Source organism: Mustela nigripes, chromosome 8 (genome assembly GCF_022355385.1).
Source record: "Mustela nigripes isolate SB6536 chromosome 8, MUSNIG.SB6536, whole genome shotgun sequence".
Classification (NCBI taxonomy): domain Eukaryota; kingdom Metazoa; phylum Chordata; class Mammalia; order Carnivora; family Mustelidae; genus Mustela; species Mustela nigripes.
In genome coordinates this window covers 26,710,474-26,733,618 of record NC_081564.1, presented here as the reverse complement: position 1 = coordinate 26,733,618, position 23,145 = coordinate 26,710,474, and the positions used below count along the sequence as shown (strand labels likewise).

The 23,145-nt window shown below is 41.9% G+C and overlaps 1 protein-coding gene across 2 annotated transcripts in view; it reads right to left on the bottom strand.

Annotated features, from left to right (window-relative positions):
- The window catches only part of SPECC1L (sperm antigen with calponin homology and coiled-coil domains 1 like), a 138,989-nt gene that overhangs the window by 37,431 nt on the left and 78,413 nt on the right, over positions 1-23,145 (bottom strand). For both annotated transcript variants that reach the window (XM_059408944.1, XM_059408942.1), the window contains 4 exons: positions 21,844-21,935; positions 17,173-17,263; positions 5,544-5,627; positions 1,947-2,103 (listed from right to left, as the gene is read on the bottom strand). In XM_059408944.1, coding sequence (XP_059264927.1) covers positions 1,947-2,103; positions 5,544-5,627; positions 17,173-17,263; positions 21,844-21,935 — 424 coding nt within the window. The remainder of the gene's footprint in view (positions 1-1,946; positions 2,104-5,543; positions 5,628-17,172; positions 17,264-21,843; positions 21,936-23,145) is intronic.

Sequence of the window (23,145 nt, the reverse complement as noted above, 5' to 3'; positions counted from 1 at the left end):
CTATAATCACTGTGAAAAGTTTATTCTGGCTCACACCAGGTCTGTTTGTTTATAGAAACAGCTTAAAAAGCATCAAAGAAGAGTAATTCTATGGACTACAATGGGAAGCTGCAAAAAAAGATCCTTCCAGAGCTGGAAAGTCATCTCTCATAACTTCTTCATTGTAAGTTGAAGACAATTTCCAGGAGATGACTTGTTGAAAATCACAGCTTCTGAGTAGGGAAGCCAGAAGAGTGGGTGCCCTTTCCATAGGCAAACTGCAGGTGGCCTACTACCCAGAACAAAGACAAGCATGGACAATGCTCTCCCTGCATCAGTCTGGCCAGAACGAGAGCTACCCTGATCACTGGCTCCCTACTTGCTCTGATGGTGCACTGTTTACAGGACCACTATTCTAAGAGGCTGGGCCCCTAATGGCAGGGCTTTAAACACAAGTACATAATTTGAGTTTGAGAGGTCAACTATTCCATTTTATCCTTATACCTATAAGTGAATATAAATCTAAAGTTTTTTTTTTATTTTAAAGATTTTATTTATTTATTTGACAGAGATCACAAGTAGGCAGAGAGGCAGGCAGAGAGAGAGAGGAGGAAGCAGGCACAGAGAGCCTGATGCAGGACTCGATCCCAGGACCCTGAGATCATGACCTGAGCCAAAGGCAGCGGCTTAACCCACTGAGCCACCCAGGCGCCCCTAAAGTTTTTTTTTTTTTTTTTTAAGATTTTATTTATTTATTTGACAGACAGACACAGCAAGAGAGGGAACATAAGCAGGGGGAGTGGGAGAGGGAGAAGCAGGCTTCCAGACGAGCAGGAAACCTGATGCAGGGCTCAATCCCAGGACCCTGGGATCAGGACCTGAGCCAAAGACGGATGCTTTACAACTGAGCTACCGCGGTGCCCCATAAATCTAAAGTTCTGAAACCCACTCCCATCTCTCCTTCAATTCTCAATACACCTCAAAACAACAGTTTTCCTCATCCCTATAAACAATGTTTGCTTCATTTCTGACATTTGTTTTTTTTCCCCTCTAAATGACAACTATTTCTTAGTCCCAAACGGCTTCTGATATAAGAGAAAAATGAATAAAATATACTATCCCATTTTCAGGTATTGTTTATCAGCGATCAATGCAGCATCATGCCCTTAGTTTCCTCTAAAAATAGTGTCCCCTTTGGTAACTCTCCTTCTTTCATTCCTTTTCTAGAATCTGTTGTCAGAATCAACCATCTTTCCCTTTGAAAAGCCTCCAGAACATAAACCTCCCTTCACCATTTCCACTGCTATCATCCTGATCCGGGCATGGTAGAAACATCATAATGTTATTTTAGTTGTGTTCCTCGACTTTTCTCCACAAGAGAAAAATCTCTGAATCACCTTCTCACATTGGTTTACTTACTCCGCTTTATAGCTACAACCATATCTGAGTGACTCAATTGGACTATAAAGAGGTTCCATGCCTAGCCATTCCTTACTGTCAATCTTATCTTCCATGGCCCCTGGATGTAGTAGGTCCACACCTTCCTCTGGTCTTCTGTACCCATCCTCTGTGCCTGTGCAGTACTACCTCCCACAGCTCCCCCAGTCTTCAGTTACTCACCCTTCTGTTCGTTGACTCACATCACTGACCTTGCCAACAATGCCAGCCTGCCCTCCCCCACCCAGACGCCACTCCTCTTGGAAGCCTTCCCTAACCCTCTACCCAAGCCCAGTATTCTGATTCCATAATGCTTTCTTTAGGGGAAAGGAACCATCTCTTCTATGTTGCCTTGCTTTTTATCATACCATCCTACCCAACTCTGGGCATAGAAGAGACGAGAAAACATTTAATGAGACACAAAGGAAAAAAAATCAGTGCTTGACTGCCATTATTTCACAACCTGATCATCAATCTCCAAAGGCCAGGAAAGGTACGCATGAAATGCACCAGGATTAACTGTTCTCTACCTTATCCGACTTCGAGTGGTGGGGGTGACGGATGCCGTGGGAGAGGAGGACAGAGAAAGCTGTGGAGACGTGGTTCCCATAGCCATAAGAGAGGCCGGTGATGCTCCCTCAGGTGCAGAGATATCTCTTTTCATCTCTTCACTACTTCGTCGAGACACTGATTGTGAGAAACAGTCATTATGCATTTTACATAAATGCAGAAAAACATTTACTTTTATAAAAACACTTTTAAATTGAGGGACTCCTGGGTGGCTTAGTCAGTTAAGCTGCTGCCTTCAGCTCCAGTCATGATCTCAGGGTCCTGGGATCAAGTCCCTCATCGGGCTCCTTACTTGGCAGGGAGCATGCTTCTCACTCCACCTCTGCCTGCCTGTGCATGCTCTCCTCCACCCTCCCTCTCTCAGGCGCAAATAAATAAATAAATAAATAAAATCTTAAAAAAACAAAACAAAACAAAACAAAACAGCTTTTACCAGCTTTTAAATTGAGATAGTTTCTTCAGCAGTTTCAAAAAAGAGCAGAAATGACCATATAGGAGGAAAAAAATAACATTTTCTTTATCACACTGGTAACTTGAATGGATTTACTTCTTTCACTAGGAAAATGGTAAAAAAGGTACAGCAGTTGAGATATGCACTGAACTCCACACTCCCTGAAGTGAGGAATGTGTCTTATCCATCCCCATTAACACTCACAGAACCTACCTAGCCCACAGTGAGCATTCCAGACATGTTCATTTAATCACAAATACAGTGAAAACCAAAGGCTAATTAAAGCCATACTTGGAATGCAAGCTGGTGCAACCACTCTGGAAAACAGCATGGAGGTTCCTCAAAATGTTGAAAATAGAACTACCCTATGATCCAGCAATTGCACTACTGGGTATTTACCCTAAAGATACAAACATAGTGATCCGAAGGGGCACATGCACCCGAATGTTTATAGCAGCAATGTCCACAATAGCCCAATTATGGAAAGAACCTAGATGTCCATCAACAGATGAATGGATAAAGAAGAAGTGGTACATATACACAATGGAATACTATGCAGCCATTAAAAGAAATGAAATCTTGCCATTTGCGACGACGTGGATGGAACTAGAGGGTATCATGCTTAGTGAAGTAAGTCAAGTGGAAAAAGACAACTATCATATGATCTCCCTGATACGAGGAAGTAGAGATGCAACAGGGGGGGTTATGGGGGTAGGAGAAGAATAAATGAAACAAGATGGGATTGGGAGGGAGACAAACCATAAGTGACTCTTAATCTCACAAAACAAACTGAGGGTTGCTGGGGGGAGGGGGGTTAGGGGAAGGGGGCGGGGTTATGGACACTGGGGAGGGTATGGTGAGTGCTGTGAAGTGTGTAAACCTGGTGATTCACATACCTGTACCCCGGGGGATAAAAATATATTGTATGTTTATAAAAAATAAAAAATTATTAAAAAAAAAAAAGCCATACTTGGCAGCTATTCACTGTCAACTAAAATAATCAAAACCCTTCTAAACTTAGTCAAGATACCATTAAAAGGAATGAAAGGAAAGATACCACACTTAATTCTGGATCAGGCCATGTTTCTAAAAACACGAACCAGTGAGACAAACCAAAAGGTGTCAACTACTGAGAAACAAGGGCAATAAGGAAAGTTCTATTTTATTTTATTTTATTTTATTTTTAAAGATTTTATTTATTTATTTGACAGAGAGAAATCACAAGTAGATGGAGAGGCAGGCAGAGAGAGAGAGGGAAGCAGGCTCTCCGCTGAGCAGAGAGCCCGATGCGGGACTCGATCCCAGGACTCTGAGATCATGACCTGAGCCGAAGGCAGCGGCTTAACCCACTGAGCCACCCAGGCGCCCCAGGAAAGTTCTATTTTAAAAGGCTAGCACACCCTGCCAGAACTACAGAAAGCTCTGAGAACTGGTAAGTAGAAGTAGCCCATGCTTCAGCCTTTGGTAACAGAGCCACAACAAAAGCCACTTTCCAACAAGGAGGTGCTGACTAGGCACAGGTGCTCGTGGCCCTGGGCTGAATGCAGGAAGAAAGGAAATAAGAGCAAAGTTCCTGATGTCAGATACATACTCTCTCACGTCAGAAGATGCTGGATGTGCAGGCGCCCTGAGCTGGCTGCAATCAGTGCTGTACATCAGTAATTCTTCCCTAATGACTGAGATGGCCCCCTTTCATAGACTAAAATGTTTTTGGTGATTTTAGGATAGCCAAAGCAGAACCTAACTCTGCATTAGTAAAGTGATGTCTGTAAAGATCCAGAGAAAAGAGATGCTTTCTCCTATTACATGATCTTATTAGAATGATGTATTTGTACATATTTCTGACATAATCTTACAATTATCCTTGTTTTTTCTTTCAGTGTCAGATCTTTGAATGCCTTAAATCAGCAGTTTAGAATGCCTTAAATCTAAAAAACTGGCTGAGAACACCTTTCATCATTTTATATAAACTAGAGGAAAGTGAGAAAGAATAGGAAGGACTCTGTGAGAAGAACAGGCTTTGGAACCTGCGTTTTGGGATGGTAATTAATAAAAAGACCCGGCTATGACACCTGAAAACTGTACTAACTTAAATCACTGTACAAGTGGAAGGGTAACTGTAAGGCAGAGTTACAGAAATTTCTCCTTTCCTGGTCCAATTTCTAGTTGAGTTTTAAAGGGTAAATAAGGGCCACAAAAGGAAAATAATGTGAGCAATTGATAAACTGGAGTTAACCCTAGGAGACAAGGGGAGCCTGTCAAAGTCATTATAGGATGGCTTTATCAGACTGGAAAAATCTGGTTTCTGGGGAATTTTTGGTGTGATCTGAAATAACAGTTGCGACACACCTTGGGAAGGATATCCTAATCTTTCACAACTGTACTAATGTTGTATCAAGCTATAATTCTGGCACAATATCTAACCCATTCTAGGCCCCTCATAAATACTTATTAAAGAAATGGAATAATCTAGTTTTCAGGATTGTTTTATTTATTTTAGAGATTTTTATTTATTTATTTATTTGACAGAGAGGGAGAGAGAGCAAGCACAAGCGGGAGAGCTGCAGAGGAGCAGAAGCAGGCTCCCCACTGAGCAGGGAGCCCAACATAGGGTTCAATCCCAGGACCCAGGGATCCTGACCGAAGCCAAAGGCAGATGCTTAACTGACTGAAGCACCCAGGTGTCCCTCTTTTATTTTAAAATCACAGCCATGAAATGTGATTTCTATAGACTCTAGAAGATACAACAGGGGAAATTCAGAGTGAAAATAATCAACTCAAGGGACACCCTTGGCTCAGTCGGTTAAGCATCCAACTCTTGATTTCAGCTCAGGTCGTGATCTCAGGGTTGTGAGATCAAGCCCCATGCCAGGCTCCCAGCTCAGTGGGTAGTCTGCTTGAGTTTCTCTCTCTTTGCCCCCTTCCACTCCCTGCTCATGCATTCTCTAAAATAAAAATTAATCTTTAAAAAAAAAAAAAAAAAGAATCAATTCAAGAGCTAAAGAGGCAAGAAAGTTAAGTAAGTCTAAAGAGAAAGCATTTGGTACCATTACGAAAACTTCTGGAAGAGTCTTTCTAAAGGAAATTCCAGATAAAAAGTCATCACCTGAGATGGTCTTGGCACTTTCCATGGCAGGTACTCTCGGCAGAGAAGCGGGTCGGCTGGTTGAAGATGTTCTTAATAGATGCTCTGCACAAAATAGGAAGGGTCAAAATAAAGACATCAGACACTGAACTTTGAAGTCACAAGGGCAGCAGGAAGGTGATCTCTCCTCCTCTCCCAGCACCCCCAGGCCCATCTTTCCTTTTCAATATAAGGCACTCTAACAATCCCCCATGGAGCCCATATCTACAGAAGAGTTTCTGTAGACAAGGACTGTGGAAAAACATTTCATTCAATGTTTGATTTCTAGGGATGATTTTTGACACAGATGAATGCCTCTAAATCACTGACTGCTAAATCAAAATTCAAAGATCTTCTATGTTGGTCTATAAGTACATGCTAAATCAAAGTCTTGCCCTTAAGTTCCTACCAAGAGCAGGAAAGCCATACATATACACAACCAGAGACACAGAAGACTGGACAATTACAGTGAGAATCAAACCACAGAATGAGAAGACATTCACTTTGATTTAAGGCAGCAGGGAGGTCTTCCACAATATAATGACGTTAAGCTGGGCTTTACTAACAGAAAAGAGAAGGGGTAACAATATTTTGGCCAGAAACAATGAGAACAAAGGTGTAATGACATTCAAGTTACAAAGCAATAAAATCCCAGTGTGGCCTCAACACAGGGCATACCGAAATCAGAGAGGGCAGCAGGAAAAGGGGCTCTGAAGGGATGAGGCTGACCAACAAGAGCCTTCATTACCTTTCAGGTGGACTTCAGTCTGAGAGCAACAAGGAAGCACCAGACATTTCTGAGAATTTGAGGAGGAAGAAGACAGGTACTGTCTCTACTGCCCAGTTTGCAACCACAGCCCTGTTTCACCCCTCTCTTGCTCTCGAGACTCCAGTTTCTCAAATTGGAGCTTCCCAAACATTGGCACAAGCTGCTCCCCTACCTCCTGTTCTCTTCCTCCATTCCCGCTATAGCCTGGTTACCTTCACCATCCTTCTGGTCAAGCTTCAACATCATTTCCTTAGGACCTGCCCCCCCGGAATGGCAGCCCCAAACAGACCAGCACACACTTCATGCCTCAGGCTACAAGCCTGACAAGGCTGTCATCAGGCCAGGACAAGCAGCAGGACGGACAGACTAGATGTGTTCTGTCCAGCTGCCACGTGCGAAAGATGTGTGATTAGCATAAGGGAAAACACTACCTCTTAAACTTACTGAAGACTATTAGTCTCACTATCCAAGAATGTCCCCACAGTGAAAATATTTTAACAGATCATTTACCACTTTAAAAAAATAGTTCCTCTCAGAATATCATCATGTCCAAAGTAATGGCCCATGACATCTTTCAAGGATAACATACCTGCTATTTCAAAATCTATTTTCTAAGTTTATGAGGAACATTTTTATTTGGTTACCAAATGTAACTAATTACATACAACTTTGGGAAGGATGAACTTACTTTCTTAATGAAGACAGGACTTATACAGCCTCGAGTCACTACATCTTTCCAAACCTGAACAAATACCACCTCTGTGCGAAGAGTCCACAAACAAGCATCAATCAGAATTCTGAACCCTGTCAGTGGCTGGCATTCATCCTCACAGGAAAAGCAAATTATGCACAGACTGACAGACAAAACAAAGTTAGTAGAACACGGAAATAGTAGGAAACAGAAATCAGCATTTTAAATTTAATCAAAATTTCCATTTTACAATTATGAAACCAGTCACTTCCCCAAAATCTTAATCTCCCAAAGAACACGGCAAATGAAGAAAGTGAAAATAAAGCTTGTAACAGACAAATGAATCCAAACAAGAAGCATGTCAGCTAAGGCAATAAGCCCATGTCATTCCCTAGAGGGAAAGTGTTTCTAAATTGCATACTGTAAGAACACGACCGAAACAAAGCTCATGAAATTTACTGCTGATTCCTCTCCTCAACCCTGGTTAAATCTTTCCTACTGCATGTCTAAGGATCTGTCTCCATTTGGCAGGTACTCCCCTACCACAGACCAACACCTACTTTTTTTTGAAAATGCACAAAATTGTACTGAAGGCCTCAACAGGGTTATTCTTTTCAAAATTAATTGTGGTCATCTTCATCGGGCACAACACAGTCTGCTGCCATTCTATGAAGTGCTCTCACTGTGGGACTCAAACTCGCTCAGAGGCACTTGTCCCAGGGCGAGCACATGTCCATTTACTACAGCCATCAGCCGCTGTATTCCGTCTGCATGTCAAACTGTCAGTTTATTGCTCTTCAGCAAATAAGACTGGGGTATTACAGTCAAATGTGGTAAGCAGAAGAGATTCTATTTTATAGTAATAGAGGCTATTCTACTGCCATATGGAGCTTTTCTTGTCTTTAATACATTCATTAAACAAAAAACATTTGGGTGTCCACTACTCACTAGGCACTGGGCTTGGTGAGAAGGTTGAAGAAAGGAAGAAAGGAGACAAGAAACTTACCCTTACAGAACTCAGAATCTAGAGCAGAAGCCATATACTTAAAACAAACAAACAAACAAAAAAAAAACACACACACACAACAACAACATAAACAAACCATTACAAGTGAGGGATGCTAGGAAAGAACAAGTACACAGGGCTCTGGGAACACAATAGGGGACGTGACATGCTCTTGAGGGGAGGTCCGGGAAAACCACCTCAGGAAATGACATCTCAATTCAGATGAGAAGGGTAATTAATAGCTTTTACACAGGCAAAGGAGAGGCTGGAGGGTAGAGTGTTCCCAGCGGAGGGCTCAGCAACTTCAGGGCAGCAATGTTCAGAGGATGGGAGAAAAGAGGAACAGATGAGGCAGCAGAGGCAGGCTGGAAGGGCCAGAACAGGCAAGAGAAAGCGTGCAGGCAATGCAGGCCAAATTAAAAAGAGTCTGGACTGTACCCTATTGGCAACAGGGAGCCAACGAAGGCACTTAACCAACTGAGCCACCGAGGTATCCCAGGATGTGGTGAGCATTTTTAAATGACAGTGGAAGGGAGCCAGTAGACAGGGTAAAGCTGAATATCTGGGAGAAGTGGATCATAGCCTGAGGCTAACAGCATCTGTGACAGCTCAAGGGGATGAGATCCAGGGCTCAGGGGAAGGAATAAACCTACACAGAGTTGTTCTGTTCATGTCCAACAGACAGGCAACAATAATAGGAGCATAGTAGATCTGCTACTTAATGCTCTCTTATTTTAGGAATCACAGAAATAAACAGGTACAGGCAGTTATCCCTTTATTGTTTCCCAAAACAAATTTTCAGGCAAAATAGTGGGTTTTAAAATAGAAGCCTAAATGGCCAACTTCTGTTCAAAGAGTAGTTCCAAATGGACTGATGCTCCTGCCAAAAAGGAGTATAAAATCTGAAAAAAATATGAAATTCAACCACTTAAGGGGGCATTGAAGAAAATCCAAAAGCAGGCAGAAAATGAAAGGAGTAAACACGTGGAAGAATGAAAGAGCATAGGAGTGAGTTTCCCAGTTTATGGCTCTAGGCATGAGTGCAGGCCCGGGTGAGGCCACGTAGGACAGCTGGTAGACATCTATCTACTCCTTCTTCAAGGCAGTAAAGCTGTCAGGACAACCAAAGCTGCTGAAAAGGGAGGGAGTAGGGGAAATACCAGAAAGAATCACAAATTCTGTATACATACTCTGCCCAAATCTCTCACTGACCTCTGAAAACCACAAGCACTCAGATTCCAAGGAGTTGAATTAAGGACAAAATAACTGAACAGGTATTTCAATCGAAGGAAAAGAAGTTAGATGGGAGTTAGAGATGAGCCAAGGTATGGTTTGCTATCAAAAACCAATTTTCTGCAGAGGAACAAAATGGAAAGCAATCTCTACAATGTGTGATTGACGACAGCCAGAATATAATTCAAAATTACTAGACACACAAAGAGAGAGAGAGCAAAGTGACCCACACTCAAAAGAAATGGAAACCTACCCAAAACCTACCCAAAGATAACCCATGTTAGAATTAGCAAGAGTTTAAAGCAGCTATTAAAGATTTGCTCGACATTATAAAATATATATACATGTTCTCAACAGATGAACAAATGAGAAATTTGAGCTGAAAGAGTCACAAGAATGTGAGACTGGCGCTCCCTAAGACGCAATATGCAAAGGCAGCCGAAAGCTGTATTTGGAGCGAACATTGAGAAAACTCCTCCCAAACACCAGTCCCCCTCTAAATATAAGGATCACCAGAGCAGCTGGAAGCCTGCTGTGCACTAAGGACACCAAAGCAACTTAAAACCCAAAGCCAGCCCAGCTCCTGAACAGATCAACTCAAATCAACTCAAGGAGGTGCCTGTGTCAAGGCATAAAACCAATCTACTGCCCTATATAAGATGTCCAGATTTCAACAAAGAAGTCTAAAATATATTAAAAAAAACAACAACAAGAAAAAGAAAAGTATATCCAGTTTACTATGTCAAGGCACAAAGTAATCAATAAAACCGAAACAGATGTAGCAGAGATGTTGGAACTATCTGATACGGCACTTAAAATACTATGATGAGTATGTTAGAGCCTCTGATGGAAATAGACAAACAGAAGATCAGCTAAGATTTCCTTCTTTCCTTTGATTTTTGTTTATAGTTTCCATCTCTCTGCTAAAATCAGATAAATAAAACTGTGAGAACCATGTCTCTGGTTCTCAACTGAAGGCAAGTTTGCCAACATGTCACTGTCTTGAGGCAATTTTCACTGCCACACCTGGTGCAGTGGGGTGCTTACTACCTCGTGGGTAGAGGCTGGGGAAGCTGCTAAGCACCCTACAATGCATAGAACAGAATGAATTATTAGATACAAAATTTTTAAGAAAATCAGAAGGGGGGGTGGAGGGATGAAATACAGACTAGACAAAATTAATCTAACTGTATTACAAAGGCATGGCATAACTATACTGAGACAGTGGTGAAAAGGGGGCTGATCTAAGTAGAAAAACGGATGGACTGGATATCGAGTCCATGACTGGACTATCCATTGACTATCCATTGGCTATCCATTGACTGGATACTCTCAGGCTAAACACAAAATGAACTGTATGCACTGTACTCTGCAGATCTGCTTTTCACAGGGGTACGGTGCAGCAATTGTGAAATGACTGGACATGCACAGGAGGGTTCAATAAATAAGTATATTATGGACAATGACGTCCAGGTTTCTGCTGTTGGGAGACTGGAGGAGTCTAGATCACCTTCCGGTGCCCAAAAGTAAGAAAGTGCTTGGGGTGGGGGGGGCCATTAAAAGAGCAAGGATCCAATGTGAAAGAGCTCCGAATGGTTCCCAAGTTGGAATAATTTGAGAAACAACAACAAAAATAACAACAGTAAGAGATTACAACAAAAGAATAAAATAAATACCCATGAATCTATACTAATACAAATATATGTTAAAAATAAAACAGTAATGGGATGGCTGGGTGGCTCAGTTGGTTAAGCAGCTGCCTTCAGCTCAGATCATGATCCCAGGGTCCTGGGATCAAGTCCCACATCGGGCCCCTTGCTTGGCGGGGAGCCTGCTTCTCCCTCTGCCTCTGCCTGCCTCTCTGTCTGCCTGTGCTTGCTCGCTCTCTCTCCCTCTGTCTCTGACAAATAAATAAATAAAATATTTTAAAAATAAAAATAAAAATAAAACACTAGTATAATAATTTGAATAATTCCCGCAGGCTAAATACCCAAACGGATGCTAAAATCAGTGATAGAAAGTTTAAACAGGAATAGGGTATTTATTAATTACTAGCAGACAACCATCCTCACCAAGTGATCACAGCCAACATGGCTAGTAATAGTATATATGGCCCTTACAAGTCCCTGATACGATACCTGAGAAGGGCCCTCACCCCTGTCAGAGCTGCTTTGCTGACAGTACATAACCTCAACCCAATCAGGAATAAATAACACACAAATCCATTCTGAGAGATACTCTAAAAAAGTAACTGGCCAGTATTCTTCAAAGGTGTCAAGATCACAAAGACAGAGAAAGACTGATGAACTTAGGAGGCTTCGTGAGATAAGAGAACTAAACACAAAGTTGGGCCTGGGATTTGATCCTGGAATTAAAAGGGACAGCAGTGGAAAAATTGGTGAAATCCAAACATCTGTAGTTTAGGTAACAGTATGTTAACAATATTGATTTCTTATTTTTGATAACTGCCCTGTTGCTATGCAGGATGTTCACTGTAAGGGAAGCTGAGGAAAAGTGTTAGAGAGAGCTCTAATATTTTTGCAACTCTTCTATAAGGTTTACCTCAAGAGTTTAAAGACAGACAGGGCACCTTAAATAAATATTGCAATGCATGCTCAAATGTACCAACAACAACTTACCTTGAGAAGCATTTAAAAAACAAGATGGACTGAAGGGATAGAGGGGTGGATAAAACATGAAAACATAAACACAAGGGCACCTGGGTGGCTCAGTCGGTTAGGTGTCTGCCTTCAGCTCGGGTCATGGTCCCAGGACCCTGGAGCCCTGCATCAGGCTCCCTGCTGAGTGGGGAATCTGCTTCTCCCTCTCCCACTCCCCCTGCTTGCATTTCCTCTCTCGCTGTGACTCTCCATCAAATAAAAAAATAAATAAAATATTCTTAAAAAGAAAAACATCAACACAGCAAAGTACTTAAGAATCTAGACAATGCAGGGGCACCTGGGTGGCTCAGTGGGTTAAGCCGCTGCCTTCGGCTCAGGTCATGATCTCAGGGTCCTGAGATCGAGTCCCGCATCAGGCTCTCTGCTCAGCAGGAGCCTGCTTCCCTTCCCCTCTCTCTGCCTGCCTCTCTGCCTACTGTGATCTCTCTCTGTCAAATAAATAAATAAAATCTTAAAAAAAAAAAAAAAGAATCTAGACAATGCAATGTAGATATCCACTATACAAATTCTTCCAACTTTTCTCTATGTTCAAAATTTTCTGTAATAATATGTTGGGGGAAAAAAGGAACCTAGATACTCTGGTTCATCAAGACGAATACCAAGAACCACAGAGAGAAGAAGGAAAGGGTTGAGGGTGGGGAGAAGTTAGAAGTGAGCAGACAGATACTCACCAGACTATAAATACAAGAGGGGAGGATTTCTAGTTGAAATTTTCCTAGGAATTTCCCCATTAGGATGGGATCTAGGGCTGAGCCAGAATCTGACATAGATCTACCCTCTGTAGAATGAAAATTGCTCTGAAGCTTTTTAAATAGAAAGCTCTTTTTGGGGGCGCCTGGGTGGCTCAGTGGGTTAAGCCTCTGCCTTCAGCTCAGGTCATGATCCCAGGGTCCTGGGATTGAGCCCCACATCGGGCTCTCTGCTCGGCAGGGAGCCTGCTTCCTCCTCTCTCTCTGCCTGCCTCTCTGCCTACTTGTGATCTCTCTCCCTCTGTCAAATAAATAAATAAAAATCTTTAAAAAAATAAATAAATAAAAGAAAGCTCTTTTTGAGGGTGTCTCGGTGGTTCAGTTGGCTAAGCACTTTGGCTCAGGTCATGATCTCAGGGTCCAGGGATTGAGTCCCACGTTGGGCTCTCTGCTCAGTGGGAAGCCTGCTTCTCCCTCTGCCTTCCCTGGTCCCTGTTTGTGTGCATTCTCTTTCTCATTCTCTATCTCAAGTGAATATATATATATATACACACATTTTTTTTTAAACTTTCATTTTTTTAAAAGAAAGCTTTTTTTCTTTTATTTAACTTAGGACTATAACTTTCAACACAGATCTGGCCTGCTAGTAAAACCTCCTTTATATCACATTTATTCTATGTACCCTTACCATAAACCAATGTCTTCAAAAAACTGCATTTTTAAACCTTTTTCTATCTCTAGCCTCAAGTAATGCAATTTAGACAGATGATAAGAGTCTTTCTTTCCTTCTTTCTTTTTCTTTTATTTTTTTAAAGATTTTGTTTATTTATTTGACAGACAGAGATCACAAGTAGGCAGAGAGGCAGGCAGAGAGAGAGAGAAGGAAGCAGGCTCCCTGCTGAGCAGAAAGCCCTATGCGGGGCTCCATCCCAGGACCTGGAATGATGACCCGAGCTGAAGGCAGAGGCTTTAACCCACTGAGCCACCCAGGTGCCCCTTCTTTCTTTCTTTTTAAGATTTTATTAATTTGAGGGGCGCCTGGATGGCTCAGTTTTTCTCTGTCTTCCTTCAGCTCGAGTCATGATCCCAGGGTCCGGGGATCGAGCCCCACATGAGGCTCCCTGCTTGGCGGGAAGCCTGCTTCTCCCTCTGCCTACATCTTTCCCTGCTTGTGTTTCCTCTCTCGCTGTGTCTCCCTCTGTCAAATAAATAAATAAAATCTTAAAAAAAAAAAAAAGACTATTTATTTGAGAGAGAAAGAAAATAAGTGGGGGGAGGCAGAGGGAGAAGGAGCCGAAAACTCCCCACTGACCAGGGAGCCTGATGTGGGGCTCGATTCCAGGACCCCAAGATCATTACCAAAGCGAAGGCAGATGCTTAACCGAATGAGCCACCCAGGCACCCCAAGAGTTTGAATTTCTTTACAGAACATAAATCCACTTGGATTAATGAACTTTCTCAGATACCAAATGTCTAAGCCATGACACAGAGAAGGCACTTATAAGTATATCACCCTGACATGGGGCAAAAACCCAGGCTCCCCAGCCATCTGCAACATCCAGCTGAGGTCTTTGCTTAATACTCCGGACCTTAAAACATCACACTGTGTAAGCAGGGTCAATAAAGACCTTTTCAGCCACCTGTATCCATGTACCTAGTTAGCAGATCTATCTTTTCCTGCTTATTAGGCCATAAATGCTAATTCATATCCTATGTACAAAGAGTCACTGAGGTGGCACAATCATGACCCTAAGCCAATAATACCAACAAAAGAGCATCTGATTAGTCCATTTATAGTAAGATTTCTCTGCTCTGAAATATTTTCCCATAACTGACATATAAGCATGATGCTAAAATAGAACAAAAACCCCTATGCCTATTATAATATACTTAATCGGAAAAAAAACCAAATTCTCTAATTTAAGTGTAGAACAAGAGGCAGCATCTTTGAAAGTTTAAGTAATGAAGCCACTGAAACTTTCAAAATGAAAATTATAGACTATTCTTTGATTATTTATGACAATAAAGGAAACAATCAAGGAAGAAAAGCAATTTGAGGGGCGCCTGAGTGGCTCAGTGGATTAAGCCTCTGCCTTCAGTTCAGGTCACATGATCTCAGGGTCCTGGGATCAAGCCCCACATCAGGCTCTCTGCTCAGCAGGGAGCCTGCTTCCTCCTCTCACTCTGCCTGCCTGTCTGCCTACTTGTGATCTCTCTCTCTCTGTTAAATAAAAAAAAAATCTTAAAAAAAAAAAAAAAAAGAAAAAAGAGAAAGAAAACCGTTTCAAGAGAGCCTGGAAATCCTACTCTCTTATCACAGTTTAGATGACTGGGATCTGGGGACTCTGTTTTCTCTGTGTCTGAAGATGACCTCAAGGCTCTCCAGATGGGGTCACTCCCACAGGGCTGTTACAGGCCCAGTGTTACATATATTCTCAAAGGCTGTAGCATCCTGGTCCTGGTTCCAACTGTACTTGGCATTGACTGCAGATCAAAAGGCTGACTTCATTGACAGAATGGGGGCAAATGCAACAGGCAGCTGAGTGGGAGTGCTCCTGAACCCTTGGCTTCCATCTTTACCCTCGGTGCCTGCAGCTTTAAGATGCCCAAAACATAACATGTAGTGATGGTTTCTCACAACCACTTGTCAGCTGCTAAGCAAAATCCTGCAGACCCTGGCAGCCTTGCAATGAAATAAAATCTTGTACTCAGACAATAAAGAGCCATCCTTCTCAGCCACTTGTGCTATGAGTAGCATATGCTAACAGTAATAAAATCTCACAGTGAGCATTTACTGTGGACTAAAATCTGTGCTAAGCCCCTTACATGCTTTAACTTGCACTTCCTTCACTCATCTCATAATTTATTATCAAGAGCCCAGTAAGACAACAGGTGCTGAGATACCTCAGTGAATCAAACAGACATTAAATTCCTGAATTCATGAACCTCACAGTCTAGGGAGGCAGATAATAAAAGCTATAGACAAGTAAACTATGCAGTGTGTCCAAAGGGTAAAGTCATCCAAGTTTTTTTAAAGGGGAGAGGAGTTTGGGAAAGGGGTGTGTGGAGGGGCATAAAGTTTCTAATTTTACATATGGCACCCACCAGCTGAGGAAAGCCTAGAGCAAAGCCTTGAAGAAAGGCCCAAGGGAGCCGTGTGGGCATGCAGCAGCGCTCTCGGGCACAGGAAGTGCCAGTGCCAGGCTCCGTGGCCGGGCGTGTGCCGGAGTGCCCAGGGAGTGACTGAAAGGGAAACGTGGTAAGGCTGGAGAGGCAACCAAGGCCACGTTGGGAAGGCCTGGAGGCCACTGAGAGGACTCTAGCTTTTCTTCTGAGAGAAATGGGGAGTTGAGGGGAGGTTTTGAACAGAATGAAGTGTTCCGATTTATATTTTTCAGGAGTATGCTGGCTGTAGGGTTAAGAACAGATTGTGAGAGTAGATAACGAATCTTTTGTCAGAACCCAGGTGAGAAATGATCGTGGCTTGACCAAGGCTAGGTGATGGTAGAGGGAAGAGCAATTCTCCGACTCTGGATTTGTCCTAAAGGACAAAACAGTTCTGTAACTTTGGTGACAGATGGTAACGAGACTTATTGCAGTGATCATTTTGCAACATGTACAAAAACATGAAAGCCTGAAATTAATATGTTATATGTCACTTATACTTCAATTAAAAAATTGATTTGACTGGGGCGCCTGGGTGGCTGAGTTGGTTAAGCATCAGACTCTTGATCTCAGCTCAAATCCTGATCTCAGGGTCGTGAGTTCAAGCCCACATGGAGCCTACCAAAAAATAAATAAATAAATAAAAAATAAAAATTAAAAAAATTTATTTGATCATGAAGAAAAAAAAAAAACACCAAAAACCTAACAGTCTGCAGATATGGGGTATAAGATAAGGGAATTAAGGATGATTCCAAGGTTTCTGGAGGATAAAACTGTCATTAACTGAAATGGAGAAGACAGATTACAGGTAGGACAAGGTCAGAAAATCCGGAAATCTTGTCTGGTACTGGCTCTACCATAAAAGTTGTGTGAGAACAGCCAAGCCCCTTATAAGTGTGCAAAAGAATGGACCTCATCTCAACCTCATGTTTCAGATTCTCAGTTTCCTTGTATGGACAATAATACCGAGCACAGAGGTTAAAAGAATGGGCTTTGGCATCAGGCTGCCCAGGCCTACTGTTCATTGTTAACCTGTGTTAAGTTATTTAACTTTCTGAAACCTTGTTTTTAGTATCTATAAAACGTGGGTAACAGCACCTACCCCATGAAAAACTTGAAAACAAAATGCCTAGTAATGGTGTGGACTCTCCATTGCCGATCATAATGTCTAGAGAGTTATCTTCCAAGACATATATGTATAACGAATCCCCCTATCTGTAATGACGATGTATTAGTAGTAAGCTTCTGATAAAGATGTATACCAGAGCAGTGAAATAATGTCAAGAACAAAGAAAATCACAATTTAGTTAGCCAAAAAAGTCAGAAAAATCAAAGAATTGACAGCAGAAGTGAAATACTATGCCATAAGAGATATACCTTGAACAGGGATCTCCCCATAGTTTGGTCTCTTATCGGTCAGTGCCGTTAGGGGCTTGGATGTAGAGATTGGTCCACTTATGGAATGTCTCTGAAATCGTAACATAAATAGTGTCAAAGTTAGCATAAATCTAGAGCTGGGACTCACAAAGTCAACATTGCTGAGGGTAATATTTAGTTACAAATCTCCATCATTCTATCCATATTGTTATGGTAAGACTAAAACACACACATACACACTTGGAGGCATACAATGTGATCAATATATTTTTAAAAATTATACAGAAATATTCCCTGTGCCTATTACTCAGTTTTCCCCAATGGTAACATTTATAGCATTCTATCACAACCAGTATACTGACATTGTTTTGTTTAAAGAGAATTCTTAACAATTACACACCCATCAGTGAAATACGGACTTGCATCTACTACAAGAGCCCTAGTACAACCTAGCATCTTAGTTCAGCGCCACCACAATGGCTTTGCCTCTGGCTTCCTCATCTCCAGTCAGATACATGCATCTTTCTGCATGCAACCACAAATATTTCCTCTTACTTCCTCTGCATTGTCTCCTGCCACCTCTGTGTAATGCTCAAATGCCACCAAACTATTCATTTCCACATAGACCAGGGTGTTTACCGTCACTGTCCTTTCTGTCATGCTTATTTTCCCAGCTTTCCCCCCAGCCCTTTTTTATCCGAGGAACCTCTAACGACTCTTTTCATATTCTCAGCAGAAAAGTATGCAAAGTTCAGCCTCTTCACATCCTTCCCAACATTTGAGACTGTCTTCTAGTTTTAGCCATCCTAAAAGGGTACATAGTGAGATCCTTCTGTAATTTAATTTTTACTTCTCCAATAACTAATGATGTTGAACATCCTTTTATGTGTTTACTGGCTATTTGTCTATCTACTCTAAGGAATGGACTTTTAAAATCTTTTGTCCAGCATTTACTGGTTTGTCTTCAATCAAGATGAGGATGTCTTCTTGGAATACAAGTGTTTTGACAGATAAATGTAGTATGATTATATTCTCCTGAATCTATAACTTATCTTTTATTTTCTTAATGTCTCTCAGAAGTTTCAAATTTTGAAGTCCAATTTATCAATTTTCTTTCACGGCTCCTTCTAATGTTCTAAATAAGAAATCTTGGCCTTCTTGAAGATCAGGATGACTTTCTCTAATGTTTTCAGTTTTGTAGTTTTAGCTTTCACATGTAGGTCTACAATCAATTTTAATTTTTATAAATGCCATGAGAAACAGCTGTGGTTATCTTTTTTCCATATAGATTCTAGCTGTTCTGGAATTCTTTGTTGGAAAGGCTACCCCTCTCCCACTGAATTATGTTGGCACCTCTGCTGAAAATCAGCTGGCCTGTTTCTGGATTATCTAATCTACTGATATAATGTCTACATTTAAACTATATCAGTAAGTGCAGCCGCTGGTACTCTGGCTATTTGTGAGATGGGGAATTTATCAGCTTAATGATTTCAAATAAACAAACTATGTCAGTACCACACTGTCTTTGATTCCTCTATGTGCTAAAACCAGGTAGTATAAATCTTCCAAATCTGTCCCCCCTTCCTTTTTTTTAAATCTCCCAGATGCCTTGGCTATTCAGGGTCCTTTGAATTTCCATATAAATTTAAAACTGTATTATCAATTTCTACAAAATAGCATGCAGGACTGTCACTCGGATTGCACTGGATCCCTCACTGGGACTGTGAGGGAGAGCTGTAAGATAATAACAATCCTGAGTCTTCCAGTCCATGAATATATCTGTTTATTACTTCCTCGAATTCTCTCAGCAATATTTTATTCTTTCCATTATACAGATTTTTCACAGCATTTTATTAAATATATTGCTAACTATTTCAATTTTCAATTGTTTACTGGAGTGACTAGATATAAGAGAACAAGAAGAAACCTCAAGACAGAAGATACTCTTTTTATAACCCTACCTTGTGACATCCCACCCCTTTGCCATACTGTATTCATCAGAAGTGAGCCAAGAAGTCCAGCCAACACTCAAGAGGAGCAGATTCCACAAGTGCATGACTTCTGAGAGTCACTAAGAAGCACTTCAGAGGCTGAGGACCCAGTTACTTATGGATCTCCTCCTCTTTTGAGGTTTATTTTTAAGGCAGGTGTAGCATAGTGCTTACTCAAGAGCCGCAGCGTAGTTCTGCTTTAGGGTGTGGCCCTCAGGGGTCTCTACGGAATGCTCCAAGTATTTCAAGATTTCTCCACGGTGGCCAGTTGGAAATCAAATGATTCCCTGCTCTCTGTGAACTACGGGAAGTGTTTACCTGGTAACTCTTCTGTTCTGGGAATCTGTTCTTACTCAGCCTTGTGGGGTTCACCCTGTGCCTGTGCAGACTAGCATTCAGGCAAAGACTCATAGGGATGCCTTTGCAGAGGCCCTTCCTCTGGCCCTTCCAGAGGCCCTAGCTCCCTCCTCCTAGGTCCTCAGCCCTGCAAATTCCAGCACTCTCATTCTCCCTGAACACGGATCTCTGTCTCCTCAGACTCAGTTAGTTCCCCCTTCCTGACTCTATCTGGCTTCATCCCCCCTGAACCACCATCTGGAACCTCCCAACAGGAAAAGTGTGGGCCCAGCAGGACTTTTATTTAAGGACCACAGTCTCATGCTGCCTGCTGTACATGTCTGAATATAACTGCTTCCTTTAATTTGTCCAGCTTTCGAGTTGCTGGGGGTGGCAGAGTAATCCAGCCAGTCACTCCCTCAAAGTCAGAAGTAGAATTCCCACTCAGGGAGTTTTGAAAAACTAACAATCCCACTCTTAGGCCCTATTCCCTAGAGATTCTCATTCACTAGGATGAGGCCTGGGAATCTATGTGTTTAAAACCTCTCCACATGGTTTTAATGCACAATTAGATTTGAGAAGCATTGTGTTAACCGAGTACTAAAAAGCTACTGAATGTGACTTATATTAACTTCTATCAAGGTACAGAGATTAAATTTTTCACCTCCTACCTTTATAAAGATTGTCAAACTCATGCATTTTTTAAAAAAAATTTTATTTATTTATTTGACAGAGATCACAGGTAGGCAGAGAGGCCGGCAGAGAGAGGAGGAAGCAGGCTCCCTGCTGAGCAGAGAGCCCGACGTAAGGCTCGATCCCAGGACCCTGGGATCATGACCTGAGCCAAAGGCAGAGGCTTAACCCACTGAGCCACCCAGGCGCCCCCAAAGTCATGCTTTGTATATTAAATTTCAACCAACAGATATTAAAGAAATTTCACCTCTTTTGAAGTTTGTATTTTGCATCTTGAGGTCTACAGAAAAAGTATGAGTAATAAGAGAGCATTAAAAAGCATTAAATCTATAGTACGATTGGAATTCCCTTGCCTTCATGGTAAATTAAGAGCATTAAAACCTTCGGTACACATGGAAATGCAGCACCACTAATTTGCAACATTACAAATGCAGAAGGGTACACATTTACCCTAAATTTCACATAGGAGAAAGTTAGAAAGTAAGAACAAAACAAAACAAAAAAAACCCCCAACAGATTCACTAGTAAAATGCATGGCCAATAATTAACAAAGCACAAAGGTTTCAATTCAAAAATAAAATGTTCCCAAATGCTAGTTTTACAGAAGAGGTATGGCCAAGGTTCCCCTGTATCAAAGGGTACTAGGTACTAGGTTTATGGCCAGTTTTCCTTTGGCTACTCTAACTTAAGTGGCAAACTCCACCACAGCCAATATTTCCAAAAGCGGCTGACCAACAAGGATACAGTGAGAGGCCTAATGAGCACTACAGAACAACCACCATCTCCCTTGCTTCTGGCCTACATTTCCACAGCAACCAAGAAGAGCAACTTCAGAGACTTGTTTATAATGGATCAGCAATGCCCTTGTACTAGATGGCTTAAAAAAAAAAAAAAAAAAAGCCCATAATGAACCTTCTGCAGAAACCCCAACTCTGAACCTGGGCCAGCCTTAGGATTTGGTTGGACCTTGAGACACCGCACCATGAAGGAACCTGAGAGGAAATGCCACATGGAGAGAGTGGCCCAGGCATCCTTGCTGAGCCCAGGCCTCAGCCCACCCTGTGGCTAAGTGCAGGTACGGAAGTGAGCCCACAGAAAGCCAGCAAAGCTGCCTATTCAACACACAAATGCGAAAATCATACAACTGCTCTTTTAAACCACTAAGCTTTGATTTGTTAGGAAGTGGAGGCTGACACACGCCAACTACACATCCTAACTTAGAGAGACGGTCCCTGAACCCACACTGCTCAGGTTCAAATCCCCACTCCACCACTTCATTATATGACCTTCAGCAAATTGCTGAACTTTTCTAGGCCTCAGTTTCCATGTGTGAAAACTAGAGGTAAGAATAGTACCTGGTACCCAACAGGGCTGTTATGAGAATTACATGAATTCACATGATAAAGCACAGGGAATAGTGTAGAATACACAGCAAGTGTTCAGTACTTGTTACTCTTTCCAAAGAGTAACATAATGGACATTTTCATAATTTATCTCAATTAAGGATATTTACATTATTTTACAATCCTAACTACTACATTCTTCACGAGGTAAGTCATTTGCCCCCCATAACGTAAGTGTAAATGACTTTTAGGAGGACAAACTTTTAGATGCTGAGGCTCCCACAGCCTCTATGGTCACGGACACTTACCTGCATAGGTGAGACAGCTGCGGCAGGAGGGGTTTTCATTGGACTCGGACTCAAAGGCGTGCGAGGAATTGTGGCTGCAGTGGGGTTTGGTACTACAGAAACAAACAAACAAATACTGAATGCATCATGGTAGAGTGGAAGCTTTTATAACTGGTCTCCCCTGAACGATCCCTCAGGCTACCCAATGTTCTGGCTCCCCTGAAGCTGTCCTGAGGCCTAACCTCCGAGGCGCTCACTCACAGTCCTGCCTAACAGGTGATGCTTCTCCTGCCATCAGGCAGACTGTCTGTTCCCTAGAGTAGTTGTGTTGATTCCCAAACTGGTTATGCCAGTCATCCCATTTTTGCCATTTCATTAACTTGGGTAGTTAAAGAACTCCATGAGCCAATGTAATTCAAGTTCAAAAAACCCAAGAGGAATATTTCTGTAACTGTACCAGGTGAGAAGCTGGGCCCATAGTGGATATGCATTCAATGAAGGCACACTGGAAAACAAAAGCAAACAAAAAACAAAAGAACACTGGGCTCCCATTCAGCTTTTCTCATCTCCTCCTGCGGAGTTCATCACTTCACTTTGCAAGTACTTTCTGGTTTGCATTTAATGCACAGATCTGTTAATTATTCACTTATACGTCAATCTCCCTCTCTAGACTGAACTATTCAAAAGTCGGATCCATAATTTACTCACTTCCAGATACTTGGGCTTGATACAAGGTTTAGTAGAGGGTACATAAAAAATGGTTATTTGGGGTACTGGGTGACCCAGTGGGTTAAGCCTCTGCTTTCAGCTCAGGTCATGATCTCAAGGTCCTGGGATCGAGCCCCTCATCGGGCTCTCTGCTCAGCAGGGAGCCTGCTTCCCCCCACTCTCTGCCTGCTCTCTGCCTACTTGTGATCTCTCTCTCTGTGTCAAATAAATAAACAAAATCTTAAAAAAAAAAAGGTTATTTGTTTGAAGCCAAATTAAAATCAAAATGGGACACATATATAAAATCAGGCACATCACACAGTAGGAAAAGATGAAAAAGTAGATCATTGTGGACCTTTTCATGCAACCAAGTACTTATATTTAAATTGCTATTTTTAGATGCATTCTTTTACTGAGATAAAATTCACATAATAGGGGAACCTGGCTCGTTCAGTCGGTAAAGGATGCTACTCTTTATCTTTGGGTTGTGAATTCGAGCCCTGTCTTAGGTGTGAAGCCTACTTAAAATTTAAAAAAATTTTTTTTTAAATTCACCTAATAGGGGTACCTAGGTAGCTGAGTAATTGAGCAGCTGCCTTTGGCTTGGGTGATGAT